The following is a 17,803-nucleotide window of genomic DNA, read 5'->3' on the forward strand; positions in this document are numbered from 1 at the left end:
TAGCTTTATTTTGATGTAATTTATGTTTTTATGCTTATTGTCACTCTGACCCTTTCCCACCTTTGTATTGAAACTGTTGCACAATCATTTCCCTCTGGATAAATAAATAAGCCTTCTTGAATCTTGAATCTTGAATGTAAACTTTCCTGTCCTTTAAAAACTCCATAAACAGATTTATAATAATAACAATATCATATATAATAACGCGTAACTCCTGTGCCATGTGATTAATTCCTTTTATAGGTCATAATATTTGCAGTTGGCCCAATTCAGTAAACAAGATCCCTGATTATTGTAACTCTAATGCCACATGAACACAGTTATTTACAGTTTACCACCTTTAAACTACATTTCCCAGCAGCAGCAGTGTATTGATTAGTCATCACACTCCTCACGGAAATCTCGCGAGATCAGCGGCTTGACCCTGCCCTATGTCTCGCGCACTCGCAGCTCCATCGCTCAGTATATAAAGCAGGACAACGACGGACGGAGGACGGCTGGGGAGTCGCAGCCCGGGACTGTAAATAAGACCGTAAAAACTGTGTTTTATTTACAAAAGTGATGCCGGCTGTTTTAAAGTATCGCACCCAGTTGTTTTAAGTCGTTTTTTTTGTAATTTTTCATCTATTTCTCGCCTATTTCCGTGTGGTTTTTACACTACGCGTATAATGGCGAGCTCGGCTAACTCGAACCCAGTGGTAAGGATCAATCTAAGGATTGTCAACGGGGGAAAAATGGGGGTAAAGAGAATGGAGAGCTGCTTTGATTTGTGTCAGAAAAATGAGTTTATTCTTAACAAAACACTTCACTGTTAACATATCAAATAAAACGAAGACCTTTCAGTTCAGTCAATCGGCCATTTTAATCATTTTTACCAGATTGTTCTCTTGAGATAAAGCCGCCAACGGCTAACGTGAGTGAAAAATGATGAAAATGTAGATTTTAAAGTTGAGTTATGGGTTTTTTGTCAGGTTTAACCTTTCATAAGTGCTCGTATATTAGATGATTCATAAATAATGATGGTTAAATGAGTTTTAAGACTTTAAATATTGGTAACGGTTGGTGTTTGTTGCTCTTTTTTTAGCTGGGAGTTGAATTTGTGTGTCGATAAGTTGGTTATGAGATGAAATACGGAGCTAAATTGTTTATTTTATATCATTTAAAAGCTGCAAATGTTCGCAAAGCACCTCGCCACTATCCACTGCGAATGAATGGAGGTTATATTTTAAATTAAATAAAAATTAAAGTCGAAAAAAAAAACCGTCAACGGTCAGTCACCATTGTCCACCATTCCACGACCGTTGAGCCGTCCCGAACAAACCACCACCTTTTACCCGTCTCACAACACAGTTTCTCCCGCTCCCCACCGATAAACACACGCCACTTAGCAACAACCGACCACTCATAAAGATATAACACCGAAAAAAACCCTTCACACTCGGCCACGAAACGTTCAAAGTACGGGGGCTGTCGAGCGCGCAGTTCGCCGCTCCGTAAAATGGCTTCCACGTCTCCTGTCGCTCCGGTTGTGGCCCTCCTCCTCCTGCTGCCTGGTTTTATACCGCCATATTGGCTCTCTAATATAGACTGCCCGGGATGGGAAGGTGCTACTCGACGCTACGTCACCGGCTCTACATATAAACACCACACGGAGCTTTAAATAGTGGAGGAGCAGCGGCAGCAGCGCGCAGTCAGGCCGAGGTGGGAGGGAAGGAGAGGCCGAGGTCCGTGCTGCTGGACATGCGGGCGATAGGGCGCAGTGCGGCGGACGCATTACCGCGTGTTTACGGTGCATAGGTGCCGCCGTTGTAGACGTTTGCACGGGTTATTTCTTGGTCGTGTGTGCCGCAGTTGTCGGTTGTGACAGACGGACATATAGACCTGCTCTCATGTGGATTAGCATAACAAACGTGCACTCTGAGCTGAACCCAAACCCCAGGGATTATTTCGTAACAGAGGCGAGTCTAGAGTCTTTTTGGGGCCCTAGGCAGAAAATCACAGGGGCCCCTTAAATCAGCGTTATCACCATTATGTTATAAATAATCTGACACCAAAAAAAATTAGCAAAAGTGCACATTTTAGTTTGTTTCAAAGCTGGTTATTTTCGAAATATGAACAATAAAAAAAAAAAAAAGAAGCTTTTTGCGCTGGGCTCAACGCAATGTGGGGTGCAGAGACCCGGTAAACGGCTAAATTAACCTTAGTATTAAAACAACCATTAGCTCACAAACCTGGTGTGACTGCGTATAGGCATTACGTTTTCTGCCGAGAGTGTAATACGCCTTTAATATAACGTCAGTTGGCAACTTGGCTTGGGAACCGAAGGGTCGCTGTTTAGTCCCCGTCCAGACCAACAGAGGAGGGTGGACTGGTGGCTGGAGAGGTGCCATTTCACCCCCTGGGCTCTGCTGAGGTGCCTTTGAGCAAGGCGCCAAACCCTGAAACTGCCCTGGGCTCTTCTCATGGGGCTGCCCTCACGCTCTGACATCTCTCCATTAATGCATGAATATAGGACCTGACTGTGAGTGTGTGCATGTTTGAGGCTTGTGTGTGTGTGTGTGTGTGTGTACAAAGAACAATAAAAGAGGGAAGCGTGAATTTCCCCTCCCAGGACTTATAAAGGCACGCACTCTTTCTTTCTAAATAGTTCAGGAAACTCGGACACACAATAAGTTTGAGCGCAGCGGCAGAGAGGCAAATCCGAGCGGTGCGTGTCACTACGTTTTTACCGCGTATCACGTGTAGGGGGCTTCAGGGAGGTCGGGTCTCCTACTGTGATGGCAGACTTTGCCCAAGCATTTGCCCGACTTTCCTGCTGACGAGCGCTGCCTCTGTTCCACACGGTGCAGTTTTAGAGTTGAGCTTTACGTTTATACCAGATATACACTCGATATTACCATATTAAAGGCCTACTACCTTATGCTTATTTAAGACGACATTTTATTTATCTCAACATGGTCTAATGGACATGCAATGCTTTGCTGCTGTCGCGGCAGCTGTGAAGCACTATTAGTAACTGATGTCTTCCTATAACATACTTCTGAATACCAGAAGCCATGTGGTCTGTGTAAAGTTAGCCCCCAGTAGTAAAGATGTATATTACATATATGTGGTTTTATTTGATAAACAGTAACGCAAACGTGTTGTCTGTCTTTCTTTTTGCGTGTGCCTGCTTCCTCATAGCCTAAACTGTACAAGGCCGTGATTGAGGACGTGATCAACGATGTGCGAGAGCTGTTCCTGGACGAGGGAGTGGATGAGCAAGTTCTCCTGGAGCTGAAAACGGTAAATATCACTTTTATTAGGGTTTCCCAAATGCCAGCTATTCATGAGAGTTTCCTCCGTACACAAATAATGCATCTTTCTGTGAGAATGTCCTGGATGTATGTATCGTGGTACATCTTAAAATATTAATACGAATCCTCTTTCTCCTGCCTGATGCTTCAGCTATGGGAAAACAAACTGTTGCAGTCCAAGGCAGTGGAGGGCTTCCATACCGAGGAGCAGGCAGCCCTGCAGGCCGCTCAGCAGCAGCAGCAGGTCCAGCAGGTCCAGCATCAGATTCAGCAGCAGGTCCAGCAGCAGGTCCAGCAGGTGACGCAGCCAGCACAGGCCCAGCAAGTCATCCTGCCCCCTCAGCAGCAGCAAGGTTCGTGGGCACTGTCACTGCCACGCCGCGGTGGTAAAGAACGACAAGCTATAAACGCAACATCTGTGAATACCATTTACACACACCACAGAAATGTCTATTTGGACAAGTCATACACAGCCCACTGGAAATAAAGTCCTCTATTTTATGCCTTTCTTGACAGAATGTGATATTCAAAAAGTGAAATTATGCCCCAGAAATGCTGAGCAATCAGAGCAGACTGGTCTTTTTTAAAGGGTCAAAACGGGGTGTTTCAGATCGAGGGTGAATACAGGTCTATTCAGACAGACGGGATGAGAAAAATGTTGTTTTCACATTGAAACATGTCATTATGTTCAAGTAGAAACCTGAAATACAAGAATGGACATAAAAATGAGCATATTTAATTAAAACGCATCTCTCTTCACAGCTCCCCAGCAGCAAGTCATTGTTCAGGATTCCAAGATCCTTCAGCACATGAGTGCAACGGGGATGGTACGTACATCATCTCATCTCATCTCATCTTCAGCCTCTTATCTGGGGTCAGGTCTCAGGGGCAGCAGCTTTAGCAGGGGACCCCAAACTTCCCTTTCCCGGGCCACATTAACCAGCTCTAACTGGGGGATCCTGAGGCGTTCCCAGGCCAGTGTGGAGGTCTAATCTCTCCACCTGGTCCTGGGTCTTCCCCGAGGCCTCCTCCCAGCTGGACGTGCCTGGAACACCTCCCTAGGGAGGCGCCCAGGGTTCATCCTTACCAGATGATCCTGAACCACCTCAACTGGCTCCTTTCAACGCAAAGGAGATAATGTACATATTAAACAAACCTGCATTTATAGATCGGGGGTTTGTGCTTATGAGAAAAACATCAGATGCAATGCAACCATTTCTCCCTTACTTATTGTAGCGCTCTGTTATTGTCATATATTTTTATTGAGAGAAAGGAAAGCTTGTTTCCACGCACGTGTTTCGTAGCCATCCAAAAGAAGAGGAGGAACCTAAGACAACCGGTGTAGTAGCAGACAGATGGAGGGGCAGAAGGTTACAGAAAGAGTACAGCAGAGGAAGGACCTTCAGAGAGTTGTCTAGTTGCAGTGGAGATAAAGCTGTGGATAACACACACTCTTACATGCTCTGGTTGTGTGTCACATACACTTTTCCCCCTGCATCAGTTTCCCTTCCTTTTTTTTGTCCTTCCCTCAACAACACTTCTGTTCTGCCAGCCATCTGTTGGTGTCAAGGCTCCCATCTGTGCTGTATTAGTGAACTGTTTTTATTCACTCTCCAACGCTTTGTTTAAGCGTCACATGCAAATCCCCTCACCTTTCACCGTTAAACCTGGCAGGTAAAATGAATGAATGTGAATATGTAAAGGCTGCTTTTATCACAACAGCCGGGGGAATAGGAACATTAGCACTTAGACAGTGAAGAGGTTGTGCTGCATTTCATAAATACTTAAGTCTCTCCAGAGAAATGTACTTAACCATGAATTCATAAATACCTGTGTGTACCTGGTGTGTATTTTAAAACCTCCTATAAAGCATTTACACCATGGCAACCGCAAAACTTCAAGCAGTGTGGTTTTCCACATTCTTGAACTGCTTTAAGTTCAAACAAAACTTTTGCCTGTGGAATTACACTGTGTGTGTGTGCAAGTGGGTGTGTACCTGACTGCCTTGTTCCAGTCACGCATGCATGTTCCTCTTTTCTCCTCTAGAGTGCGGCAGCTACCGCAGCAACCCTTGCGTTGCCCACAGGGGTCACCCCATACCAACAGCTCATCACAAGCCAAGGTGAAGCACTCACAAGTTTATACGTGCACCGGATTATACTTTGATATTCAAATCACCAAATTACGTCGGCGCTCACGTCTCCTCTGTTTTGTGGACTCTCAGGTCAGATCCTGCAGGTGGTCCGTGCTCCCAATGGGGCGCAGTACATCATCCAGCAGCCCCAGCAGCAGATCCTCCTGCAGCAGCAGATGCAGCCCGGCGGCGTGCAGGCACCGGTCATACAGCAGGTATGCCCCATTAGACAGGTAGGAACACCTCACTTTGGTAAACCGATGTAAGACCGGGAATTAAAAGGGAATTAAGAAGTGCAACATGACTGCATGTATCTCGTTCATATAGCTCATAGTAGGACTGGGAGATAGGACCACAACCTAAAAGATATATAGCATGTTTTCTGGTAATTTAATAAGAAAATAGCCCGTATGAAATAACCACATGGTGAAGTTTGTTTCTGTATGCTCCCGTGTGACTCAAACTCTTGACAGAAGAAAAGTGCAGAGTATTTTCTCATTTTATAAAGAACTTTAATATAAAACAAACGCGCCAGGATCAGAATCTAACGCATCGTCCAGATGCCGTAAATATCGCCGCAGCGCCTTTTGATCCAACATTGGGATTGAAGCAATATAGAAAGATAAAAATGTCAGACGTTTTTACGTTGTTTTCACGATATACATTGTAACGTCGCCCAGCCCCAGCTCATCGTATAATAATTGACATCCCGTGAGTCTCCTGTTTGGCTACAGAGCTGTGGGTCCTCTGGCGTTGCAGCGGTGGAAGAACCAACTTATGGAAATAAAAACGTGAAATATGGGAAAGGAAGTGCCATGAAAAACATCAATGCTGGAAAGCACACTTGACTCGAACATCACCCTTTCCCCTTAAGAAACATTATCCAGGGCCTTCTCCAAAAACACCAGAAATAGGCTCATAAAACGCATCACTGGTCTATTTCTCTGTTTTACAATAACAATTACAATAAGTCAATTAGGGATTTAATAGAATAACTCTTGCCATTTTCAGATGTAACAGATGAAAGGCTTTTTATCCTCAAGCTTTTGCAGAATGTGAGTTCTTCCTGTCCTTCAGGTGCTGGCTCCTCTGCAGGGAGGCCTGCCCCAGCAGACAGGAGTCATCATCCAGCCGCAGCAGATCGTTTTAGCTTCAGGAAACAAAGTCCAAGGCAACACGCAGGTTAGCACTTCCTCATGTCCCTCATTACTGATTTAATTGCTCTCTTCTGGCAGTGTGCTCTGCAACCTCTGTGTTCCCATCATATATCCTGCCCTTTTTGTTTTGTCACATTGCTGGCCGACATCTGTGTCTATGTTGGACTGAAGTGTGACGGGTGTGTTAATATTATCCTTAGCTTGCACGGTGTTGGACAGTAAGCCGCATCTAGAATTGTGTTTTTCCCCATATTTATTCCTTCAAACTCTCGCAAACGACACTAATGGCGTGATGAATGCTGTTTTCTCTTCCTGGACCCTTTTGCTGTTAGGTGATGCAGGCAGCAGCTATGGCGCAGCAGTCCAGTCAGGCAGCAACAGCTCAGGTCCAGCAGGCCCAGGGTGCAGCTGCACCACAGGTCCAACAACAGCCCCAGGCACAGCAGCAAGCCCAGGCTCAACCCCAGATGCTGCAGGTGGACGGCGCCGGGGACACCTCCTCAGAAGAGGATGAGGATGAGGAGGAGGAGTACGACGAAGACGAGGAGGAGGAGAAGGACAAGGACGGGGGAGAGGACGGGCAGGTGGAAGAGGTGGGCACCAGAGGGAACGAAACAGTCCAAGTTGATGTGACACAGAACAAAAGCTTGTGTTTAATGGCAGCTGTGCTGCAGTGATGGTTGTGCCAGGCTCAGCAGAAATCATTAGATACGCTGATAGAGGATCAGTGGAGTCAGAGTAAGTTCAGCTCGCAAAAAGAAGTGATGTCATACTTTATAACGATATTGTCTTTTCCCCGGGTAATAAATATGGCTCATTTACAAGTAGGTTTGATTAACCGGACATTAAGCTCGCTGCAAATCAGCCACTCTGCAGGTTTTAATGTTGTCAAGGGCGCCCTCCCACTGTGCCTCCGTCCCGTGCCCCGTGCTTTAGGGTCCTTGTCCCCCCCTCCAGGCCCGTTTGTACTCACACTACCTGGGCCTCGGAGAATGCTTCTTGCTGCCTATACGTCATCACGCCGTAACACGTCACACGCATTGATGACGTCATGGCGATGCGTGGCTTTGTTTCCAGATCTTTCCGTAGACATCGGAGTTTTTGTGCGTCTCGTCGACTGTTTTTGAATCTTTTCATCGACCAAATCTGCAGTAAACACTCCACCTCCGCATCACACCAACGTGAACCTTTCACCACCATTGTTTGAAATGTCCGCGCATGGTCCCTCCTTCTTTTTTCTATGTCCCAACAGGCGCACAGGAAATGACCTCAGAACCGCCGTAGGCCTCGCGCTCGTACACGTGCGCACGCTCGTGCTCGTACATGTGCAAACGTGCTTTACTAAAGCCCACCTCTCCCAAACGGGCCGTGGACGGCAAGCGTGCCGCTCCTAGACGCGGTACGCTTGCACTCACACTGGTCAAACGAACCAGACTTTAGCCGTGGAACGTCCCGGGGCACGGTACGGAGGCACAGTGCGAGTGCGCCCTAACACCAGAAATTCCCCTTTCGAAGGCTTTTGCATCATAACTAAATTCACTACTTGATTCTTCTTGCTCCCGTCAGGAGCCACTGAACAGTGGTGATGACGTCAGCGATGAGGAGGACCAGGAGCTGTTTGATACAGAGAATGTAGTGGTGTGCCAGTACGACAAGGTAAGGACTGATCCTTTTTCTGACAACTAGGATTTACATTTACATGAATGGGTGTCACTAAGTATATATTTGTGTAATTTCCGTTATTCGACTCTCTAACATTCACCAGTCGATAGCAGGACTAAGGCTTCATCCACACTAATATGTTTAAAAATGAAACAGTGTTTGTGTGAATGTGTTATAAAGTTTACACTAGTCAAACAAAATAACAGTTTTACAGGAGGACTCAATAAAACACGGCTGTCATTTCAGCTTAATCAAACACACACTATCATATATTGTTACGCAGTGCCACTGTAAAAGTGCTAAGTGGCTGTTTCCATCTCCTTAAACAAATGAGCGAGATGCATTTTGCAATCCTGTAGCGTGTTTGAGGACATTATCAGGGTTCGTCAGGTGCTTGAAATCCTTGAAAATGCTTAAATTTGAAAGTTTTCAAGGTTTGAAAAGTGCTTGAATTTTGGATAAAGTGCTCGAAAATGCTGTAAATTCTCTCTGTATTGCATTTCTTTCACAACAAATAGCTAAAGAATAGACATTTAATTTAATGTCTTAGCCTTCTGGTGCTACAAAACCCAATTTTAGTTGTTTATAACATAAAACCATCTGTTTTAATGGGATAAAAAAGGTGAAATAATCATTTTCAATACGTTTTCGTAGCAATATGTGCCCTAAGGTGCTGGAAAACTTGAAAATGGACCTTAAAAGTGCTTAAATTTTACCTTGGAAAAGGTGCACGCACCCTGATTGACTATAATCTGGACATTTACAGGTTTTTGTAGATTATAGCCTGTTTTTTTCTCGTCGTCAGTGTTTGTTACAAACAGGTGACACTTTGTTTTTGTCACCTCCTGTAGAAAACTATCACAAACATAACGTTGGTCGTTTATAGCCCGATAACATGCAGTTTAATGTGATGGAGAAGTGAAATGATAGAGTATACTGTATGATCTGTATGTAAATATGTGATTTACCCCAAACGCACGGTGCCTCGAAAGCCTGTGAATGCTCCTTGAGATGCACTTTAATTTGACTTTGAACAAAAATATAGGAACGCTGCTACTACAGAACTATTTGATGCTAATTCAGCGCTCATAAAGAAGTATTGGTCACCGCAGGTTAGCATATGTCTTTGTGTCTGAGTCTTGTGTGTGTGTGTGCGTGTGTGCGTGTGTGCATGGGCTAAAGACATTAGAGACGGTGTCCACCGTAAGATGAAACTGTCCATCTGTCCCTGACGCCCACGGCTCGTTTCCTCCTCTTCACTCCCCAGATTCACAGAAGTAAGAACAAATGGAAATTCCACCTGAAGGACGGGATCATGAATCTGAACGGGAGAGACTACGTCTTCTCCAAAGCCATTGGGGATGCCGAATGGTGAAGTAGAAGGAAAAAAAAACAGACAGAGCAACAGGAGCAGGAACTCTTAACTCCTTTTTTTATCCAGTTAACAGACACTTCAATATCCTTCCATATCCTGTGACTGGATTCATTTCAGGAAACTTTCTGCGGAGTCCACGAGAACTCTGACCGACCCAAAGGGCCGCGAGGTGCCGTAAAAACCCCGGGCGTCGTCAAGAAACACTCGCTTAGCCTTTGCGGGATGAGAAACCTACAGGGGGGAAGGGAAAGCCTGCGAACAGAGCGCTCTCCTTCTTCTTTTTGCTTCTTCCAGGCTTCTCTACGTTTTTGTTGTTTTTGTCCCTGAGAGAATTCACGCGCGTTGGAAAAGTAAGCATTTCACATCGTACAGGTGTAGTGGACCAGGGTGACCCGACCCGTCCTGCCCTGCCGCAGGAGGGTCAGCAGTCATCCGTTATAACCCCGTAGATGAGAAACACCTCCATGATGCACTGTAGTCGGTCGACTGGATTGACTCGCGTCTACATTTAAGTCCAAACCAGTGCCACCAGTCGAGCTCGCTGCCTTCAGAACGGCCAGAATCCACTTTTTTGGCGTCTAATCTTTGTCCTTGGATCGTCACCACGTCTCAATTCACGTTTAAGAAAATGGTGCTCCAGAGTGTTTTTATGTAGTTACCAACCTGTTATTGTTTTAAACATTCTTTTCTTTTTTTAATGCGTGGGTTACGACGAAGAAGGTCAAATTATGTCGATCCTAAAATAACTCACGGTTGTTTCAAAGGCATTATCTTTAATCTTCTAACGAGCGCTCGATCCCAAAAACACATTTAATTCTATTTTTTACTCATCGGCTTCTCTGGAGCTTCATTCCACCTTTATCCCAAAACAACGTCACACAAAAGAAGAACAGATCCGACACTGAATTTATTTAAGAATTGTACAAAATGTCTGAGAGTTTTGTCCTGTTGGTGTTTCTTCTTCTTCTTCTTCTTCTAGTTCCCCGCAGCCGTCTGAGCGTTTGCACTGTCCGTTTATCAGTGTGTCATGAAATCAGTGAAGTTAAATCAATAGCCACAGCGCGTGTTTGATGTGTGTGTGCGTGTGTGTGCGCGTGTGTGTGTGACTGACTGTTAAGTACGTCGTGTGCGCGTGTGTGTTGATTGACGTGTGTACCGTCACCGCTTTTCTCTGGCGATGTATTTCTTCATTTCTCTTGCACACGCCGTAATCTTGAAATGTCTCAATTCAAAAAGTCAAATCGAGTTTTTAATTCGTTTTTTTTTCTTTTATTTATTCCTGAAAGTTCATGAAATGTTCTATTTTGTTTGTTTCTTTGAAAGGTTGGAAAGCCGCACCAAACTGTGCTCTTATAAAATAATAAGTGTTCCTTTTTTTTTTTTTTTTTGCTTGGACAAAAGCTTCATTACGCTGTGCTCCGAATCATTTCGTCCACCACGTGTTCTCCTGTGCTTTCGTTTTATCCGTGACTTTTAAACCAGAAGATTTTCTATCAAAGTGAGTTTAACTCTGGGGGGGGGGGGGGGGGGGGGCTTGTGTGTTTCTCTGCAGTTCGTTTTTAGCGCCCCCGTTGCAGCAATTTGAAATAAAGTACGTGTTTTTGGACTGTTGTGTCGATTTTGGTTGATGCTTTTTAGAGTGTTTTTAAAGACGCCTCATTAGGAAGGAAGCGCGGATAAGGTAACTGATGCAGAACCAACAGGTAAATAATTAGTTTTCTTGCATGGATCTTTTTTAATTTGATTCTTTCCCCAGTGAATTAAAAATAACTGCATCAATTTTGATTCTTGTACTCTGAAAACAGTGGCCATAAAGGGGCGTCGCTCTTATTAAATAGCCCATCATCGTCTGCATATAACAAAACGTCCCAACAGAAAAGTTCCCGCCACAGTGAAGAAGCAGCGTTCAGTAGCTCACCGTGGTTTTTAGTGATATTTAAAAACCTGAGTCCGCTCACAGGTGCTGAGTGCTTTTATGTTCTCTGTCGTTGGATGTTGCGTGTGCCTTTGAACTTTTAGTTTCCCAATATTAACAGATGCTAGCTGGGCTCATGAGAAGGATGTATGTACTCTCTGCTTTGATTGTGTTCTCGTGTGTTTCCACTGCTGTTCAGATGATTGTTCATATTAATTTAACTTTTCTTTTTTTTTTTTATTAAATCATATTCAGAACAAAACTCTTACGGTTGTGTTTTGAATGCACGAATAAGCTGTCTGTCAGAAAAAGCTCACGATGTTTCATTTTAAACCGGTGATCCGTGTCACCGGTTCAAATCCTCTTATTTTTCTGTTCCATCCACACCCCCCACCCTCTCCCTGACGTGTTTGTAAGAAGAGACTTGATCGTGGATGTTAACAGTGTTAAAAAGTCAGTATTGTTTCTATACTTGCGTATTGCCAGCTGTATCTCCACAGTATATTATTTCTCATTTCTTTCCACACAGTGAACTGCCAATGTCCTGTCGAGTCAGCATCCGGGGTCATCCCTGTGCCCCCCGGGTCCTTTTCCCTGCAGAGGGTCCCATGTTCCCCGTCGCATAAGCTGGTTTAATTCAGCATTTTGTGAGGGGGGGGGGGGGTCCAGGGTCTACAGAGGCCTATTTGCCCTGGAATTAGGCACCGAGTAAGGATAAAAATACCAGACCGGGGAACAGCAGGGAACATGGGACCCTTTTCTTAAACGGTCCCGTGTTCCTCGGTCACATACAAAGCGTGGAACATAGAACCCAGGAACACGGGTACGCTCCCCTTTTCTCCCACTACCACTGGATGTGGTCGTTTTAACCATTTATCGGTTTTGAACTGACAAATGTAACAATTCATCCGTTACTTTTAGCTAACTATTGTAACAACTCATCCTTTACTTTAAGCTAACTATTGTAACTTATCCGTTACTTTTAGCTAACTATTGAAACAACTTATCCGTTACTTTTAGCTAACTATTGTAACAATTCATCCTTTACTTTAAGCTAACTATTGTAACAACTCATCCTTTACTTTAAGCTAACTGTTGTAACAATTCATCCTTTACTTTAAGCTAACGTAACAATTCATCCTTTACTTTAAGCTAACGTAACAATTCATCCTTTACTTTAAGCTAACGTAACAATTTATCCTTTACTTTAAGCTAACTATTGTAACAATTCATCCGTTACTTTTAGCTAACTATTGAAACAACTTATCCGTTACTTTTAGCTAACTATTGTAAAAATGTATCCTTTACTTTAAGCTAACTATTGTAACAATTCATCCTTTAGTCTAAGCTAACTATTGTAACAATTCATCCCTTACTTTTAGCTAACTATTGAAACAACTTATCCGTTACTTTTAGCTAACTGTTGTAACAATTCATCCGTTACTTTAAGCTAACTATTGTAACAATTCATCCTTTACTTTAAGCTAACTATTGTAACAACATATCCTTTACTTTAAGCTAACTGTTGTAACAATTCATCCTTTACTTTAAGCTAACTATTGTAACAACATATCCTTTACTTTAAGCTAACTATTGTAACAACTCATCCTTTACTTTAAGCTAACTGTTGTAACAATTCATCCTTTAGTTTAAGCTAACTGTTGTAACAACTCATCCTTTACTTTAAGCTAACTATTGTAACAATTCATCCTTTACTTTAAGCTAACTATTGTAACAATTCATCCTTTACTTTAAGCTAACTATTGTAACTATTCATCCTTTACTTTAAGCTAACTATTGTAACAACTCATCCTTTACTTTAAGCTAACTATTGTAACAATTCATCCGTTACTTTAAGCTAACTATTGTAACAATTCATCCTTTACTTTAAGCTAACTATTGTAACAACTTATCCGTTACTTTTAGCTAACTATTGTAACAACTTATCCGTTACTTTTAGCTAACTATTGTAACAACTTATCCGTTACTTTTAGCTAACTATTGTAACAACTTATCCGTTACTTTTAGCTAACTATTTTAACAACTTATCCGTTACTTTTAGCTAACTATTGTAACAACTTATCCGTTACTTTTAGCTAACTATTTTTAACATTTTTTTCCCATTACTTTCATTTAACTATTGTAAAATATATCCATATACTTTAAGCTAACTATTGTAAAAACAAATTTTATTATATTTAGCTAACTAACGACATATCCATTACTTTTAGCCATTTCAACCACTTTGCTTTTATCTTTCTATTTTAACTTTCAGTTATTTATCCGTTACCTAACTTTCCTTCTCTGCTTTCCTGACTACAGGTTAAAAATGCACCTTAGTCTTCACGTGTCGGGCTCTACTTTAGCGGATTCAACATGGGTATATTCTTTAAGTGGGTCTTACTCTCTAATTAGCTCTTTCTATGTTACTCTATAGTTCTACTCAGTCTGGCAGCTGCGGACGTCCCCCCTGGGGTACAGGGAGCGCTGGTTTGAAATCACATCTGATGCTACATGGGCGTGCTAGTCCCAGAATCTACCTCAGCCCGTCTTCAGTTCCACTTTTCTAGCTGTGTAACCTGATGTCTGGCCGGCTGGCAGCGTGTGCACAGCATGGGCGTTCTCCCTGCCTTTCCTCTAATGCCTGACCCAAATCCCCGTGTATTTCCTCCTAATTACGAGATAGAGGTGTGGTGCTGTCTGGGATTAAAGCCGAATCAGATACTACATGGAGACTTTTGCCCTTGATTGTAAATGGATTTGAGGCGAGCTGTCACTTCTACAATATATCACGCTTCACAAAGACTCATTCAGTCCTAAACCGACCTCGTGGAGGAAGAATGTATCCCTGGCTGCTGCTGATGAAGCGGGCCCTCTCGCTGCTCCTGGACACTCAGATGTAAGAGTCTGCTGGCGGACGAGGCCCATAATGAGGCTCTGGAGATGTCTAGACTCTATAGCTTTCTCTGCTTACCACCTAACCGACGTTGACTGCCAATCAGCTGCGTGGCAGAATAGAGGATGTAGGCTTCAGTGGAATGTAGTAGCCAGGCCCGTTGGCTGCGGCGCGTTGAGTTTACCGTAGTCTGTGAAGCTCTTTGAGACAAAGGACCTCTATCCGTTTCTAATGGCCATTCCTTCTTCTCCTGGTTTCCCTCCATTGTTGAATTCCATAGTTACTTCAGTCTCAGGGTCCTGGTATTGTGCAGGCCGGCTCACCGTCACGACTTAATGGGACGCGACGGTCATCGTTAATTTTATTACTAACACCTGTGCTTTTCCTACAACTGTGAAAAAGGCGTTTAGGTTGCAATTGGTTCAAAATACACCCATCATCAAGAAAATTAAGAGTTGAGTCGCTCACTGCTCTGTGGGATAAGTTTTAAAAGTCAGTTATTTTTTGGGTTAGTCAAATTAAGTGGAGTGATGACAACACTATGAATGTCTCAGGAAAGATCAAAGTGTACGCAGCTACGTCTGTATCTGAACTAAGAACCTGTTTTCAAGTGCGGCCGTTGTGAACAGCTATGCACACGTTTGGCTTTTGGTCTCATCAGTTGGCACTTCAGACAAATTCATTCATTGCGAGTTGTCTGTTGTTGGGTGCAGCTACTGTAGGCTGGCACTGGGTGAAATGGAGTTAGCCAATCCTGCAGCTGCTTCTTTGTCCCAGCAGCTGAGTGAGCGGAGACGGGCAAACACCAGAGTCAGTACAGGCCGAGCATTCACTCCATGGACTGAGAGAAAGGAGAGAAGCGGCGTTAAAATACACGCCCACATGGCTACGCTGCTCCTTAATCGGTAAGCTAACTTTCATGTTTACTTAATGGTAACGGCTAATGCTACACAAATGCACCATGTATGAGTCCTTAATGCAGAGGCTCAGGTTTGAGTCCTAACAGGCAGTTTGCTGTGTGTCATCCCCTCTCTCTTTAAATAAATCTTTAAAAAATGTTAATAAGTCCATAAAGTATTTAGTATTCCTTACAAGGCATCACTTCAGATCTGGTCGCTGCAAAATGCAGTTAACTGCTAATAAATGCATAATAACACGTTTATTTAACGCTAATAATTATTTTATAATCTAATAAACATGTTTATGATATCAACACTTATAGTTAATGCCTGATACCAAATAATGTTAATGAGCATGTTATACGGACTTATAAGGCCCTTTTTACCTATTAACTTACACTTATAACAAGGACCTTAATATAAAGCGTTAACAAAGCGAGACCATTCCTTTGCAATGATCAATTATTAAGTAATTAATCCAATTCACCACCAGTTGCAACACACTTTGACAAAGGTCTTTAACCTTTAACCTCCTGTGCACTTTTAATGAAAAATATCCTTTCCTGGTTGTCGTTTTGGGCACATGCCATGCACTTCGCCTGGGCAACACAACTTAGTTTGTAATCCCACACCAGTAAAACGTGAGATATTTACTCTTCTGCGTGGATACAGATCGTGAACAGATCAACTGTACGTCACGGTGAAATGTTCGGTGGCCGTAGAAAATACCAAACTCTTTCAGAACAACACGGCGCCAATTGTTTTCACTGACTTGAACTCGGGTGCGATTCGCTCCAGTAGCCACTCGAGAGTTCTTTGAGAGAAACTTGAGTCTTCAAGAGGACGGTCCATGTCTACCGGCCCATGCAATAACGTAAGGAACGACGTCATAGATGCAGGGATTTAATGTTCCCAGGAACAAGAGCTGGATGGAGACGTGTAGACTGACCTCTGAACTACTGAGGCTAAATCTCCTGATGGGACGGCATTTTCTCTGTCCGCTCCTTCTCGTCGTTCTTTTCCCACTGCTGCGTTTGAGTTCAGGAACATAATCCGGTGTTAAAAAGGTGCATCTGCTTATTTGAGGAGCGGCTCGGCGATTGGTTTATTTGAAATACCCGCAGAGAAACGATCATGCGGGCCTGAGAAGCAGCTAGATGAAGAATGTCAAAATAAATCCGGTCCGAGTCTCGATGGGTTTGTTTGGTAGTTCTGTCGGTTGGTTTCTGATATGTTCTGATATTTTCTTTGATAATCCTGACGGCTTTGAGAAAACACTGAGAATTTCATGAATCCTCAGTGGAGGTGTAGGTTCAGGGGACAGGTACTGTAGTCACCAGCCCCCAGTGTCTCCGTGTGTTCACCACCTGCGCAAATGTGCAGCAATTTAGATTTGTATCAAACGTGACATGCACGCGCTCTTCAAACAAGTATGAAGTGTGGGTTCACGTTAACTGGCAGTGGAAGGGAAGAGGCCCTTCACAAACGCAGCCAGGCACATCATGCTCCGGCTCTGTGTGCTTAGCATTTGAAGAGTCCGCACTGGATTGTTGTTAATGGGAGATTGGAGGAGATGGACATGAGGCTTTGGAAAACATTCAGCTGAAAATGATGTCTCGTTAGTCTGTTAAGAATTTACGGCGTGCACAGTGAGTCGAGTCTGGCGCACGGCGAGCACATGCCACTCTTGATTTGAGCAACTTTTAAAACTAGAAATCCTTCCAGTTTTGAGGTTTCACCCCACGGACGCTTTGAGAATCCAGAAGAGCGCGATAGATCTGGGAATATTGTGCGTTATTTTCCACACTGGAGCAAACTGTCCGGCACTTTGGTCAAATATCTTCACAGCCACTTTGGGAGCAACATTTATAAGGTCTGAAAGGATCTCTCCTTCCTGGAAAGTCCCCCCTGTTCATCTGTATATTTTCTTGAAAAAAAAAATGTCACCCGGCAGATGAAATGCTAACCAGATGTTAAGCTGCCATTGGCAGAGGGCGTCCTTTAACTCATAATGGCTCAATATCACACGAGTTACAGCAGTGCAGCTCACACGTGTCTCGGCTGTGTTTGCTTTAAGCTCTCCCGGCGAAGGCAAAGCTATCTCTGCTGATTGTATAAGTCACTTGTTTCCGTAAGAGGATGGAAAAATATCACGATCGCGCTGGAAAAACAACCATGACATTCCAAAGGAGAGACAAGGCTTAACCGTATATATTTGTGATTATCATACCTGTCTGCAATTTGTAGAAAATTGCTAATAATAAAAATATGCCTCGTGTTTACTTTTGTAATTGGATCACATGCTCAGTCTGCACACTGAAAAATGTGAAAGTGTGGAGGTTAAAGTAGTTGGTTGAGTTAAAATAACCTCACAAAAACACAAAGAACAAACGTACACGCGTATTTTATGAATCTGATTAAGTGAAAGATCATTTTGGTGCAGGTAGAAGCCACATGCACACGCTCGCA

At 43.4% G+C, this 17,803-nt stretch overlaps 1 protein-coding gene across 4 annotated transcripts; it reads left to right on the top strand.

The window, feature by feature from the left end:
• The first annotated feature begins 483 nt into the window (after positions 1-483).
• Positions 484-11,132, top strand: gtf2a1 (general transcription factor IIA, 1). 4 transcript variants are annotated; one of them, XM_083933484.1, is made up of 10 exons: positions 484-740; positions 3,184-3,285; positions 3,448-3,649; positions 4,059-4,123; positions 5,343-5,418; positions 5,521-5,663; positions 6,508-6,612; positions 6,920-7,180; positions 8,154-8,243; positions 9,517-11,132. In XM_083933484.1, exons 1-10 carry the CDS (start codon positions 669-671, stop codon positions 9,622-9,624), a joined length of 1,224 nt encoding a protein of 407 aa, XP_083789610.1. In that variant the 5' UTR covers positions 484-668; the 3' UTR covers positions 9,625-11,132. The 4 variants fall into 4 exon arrangements, with proteins under 4 accessions (XP_083789610.1, XP_083789611.1, XP_083789612.1 ...); XM_083933485.1 differs by having other exon boundaries at positions 5,521-5,645; XM_083933486.1 differs by having other exon boundaries at positions 484-698.
• Positions 11,133-17,803: the final 6,671 nt, after the last annotated feature.

Source organism: Echiichthys vipera (assembly GCF_963691815.1).
Source record: "Echiichthys vipera genome assembly, chromosome: 19".
In the NCBI taxonomy this organism is placed as follows: Eukaryota; Metazoa; Chordata; class Actinopteri; order Perciformes; family Trachinidae; genus Echiichthys; species Echiichthys vipera.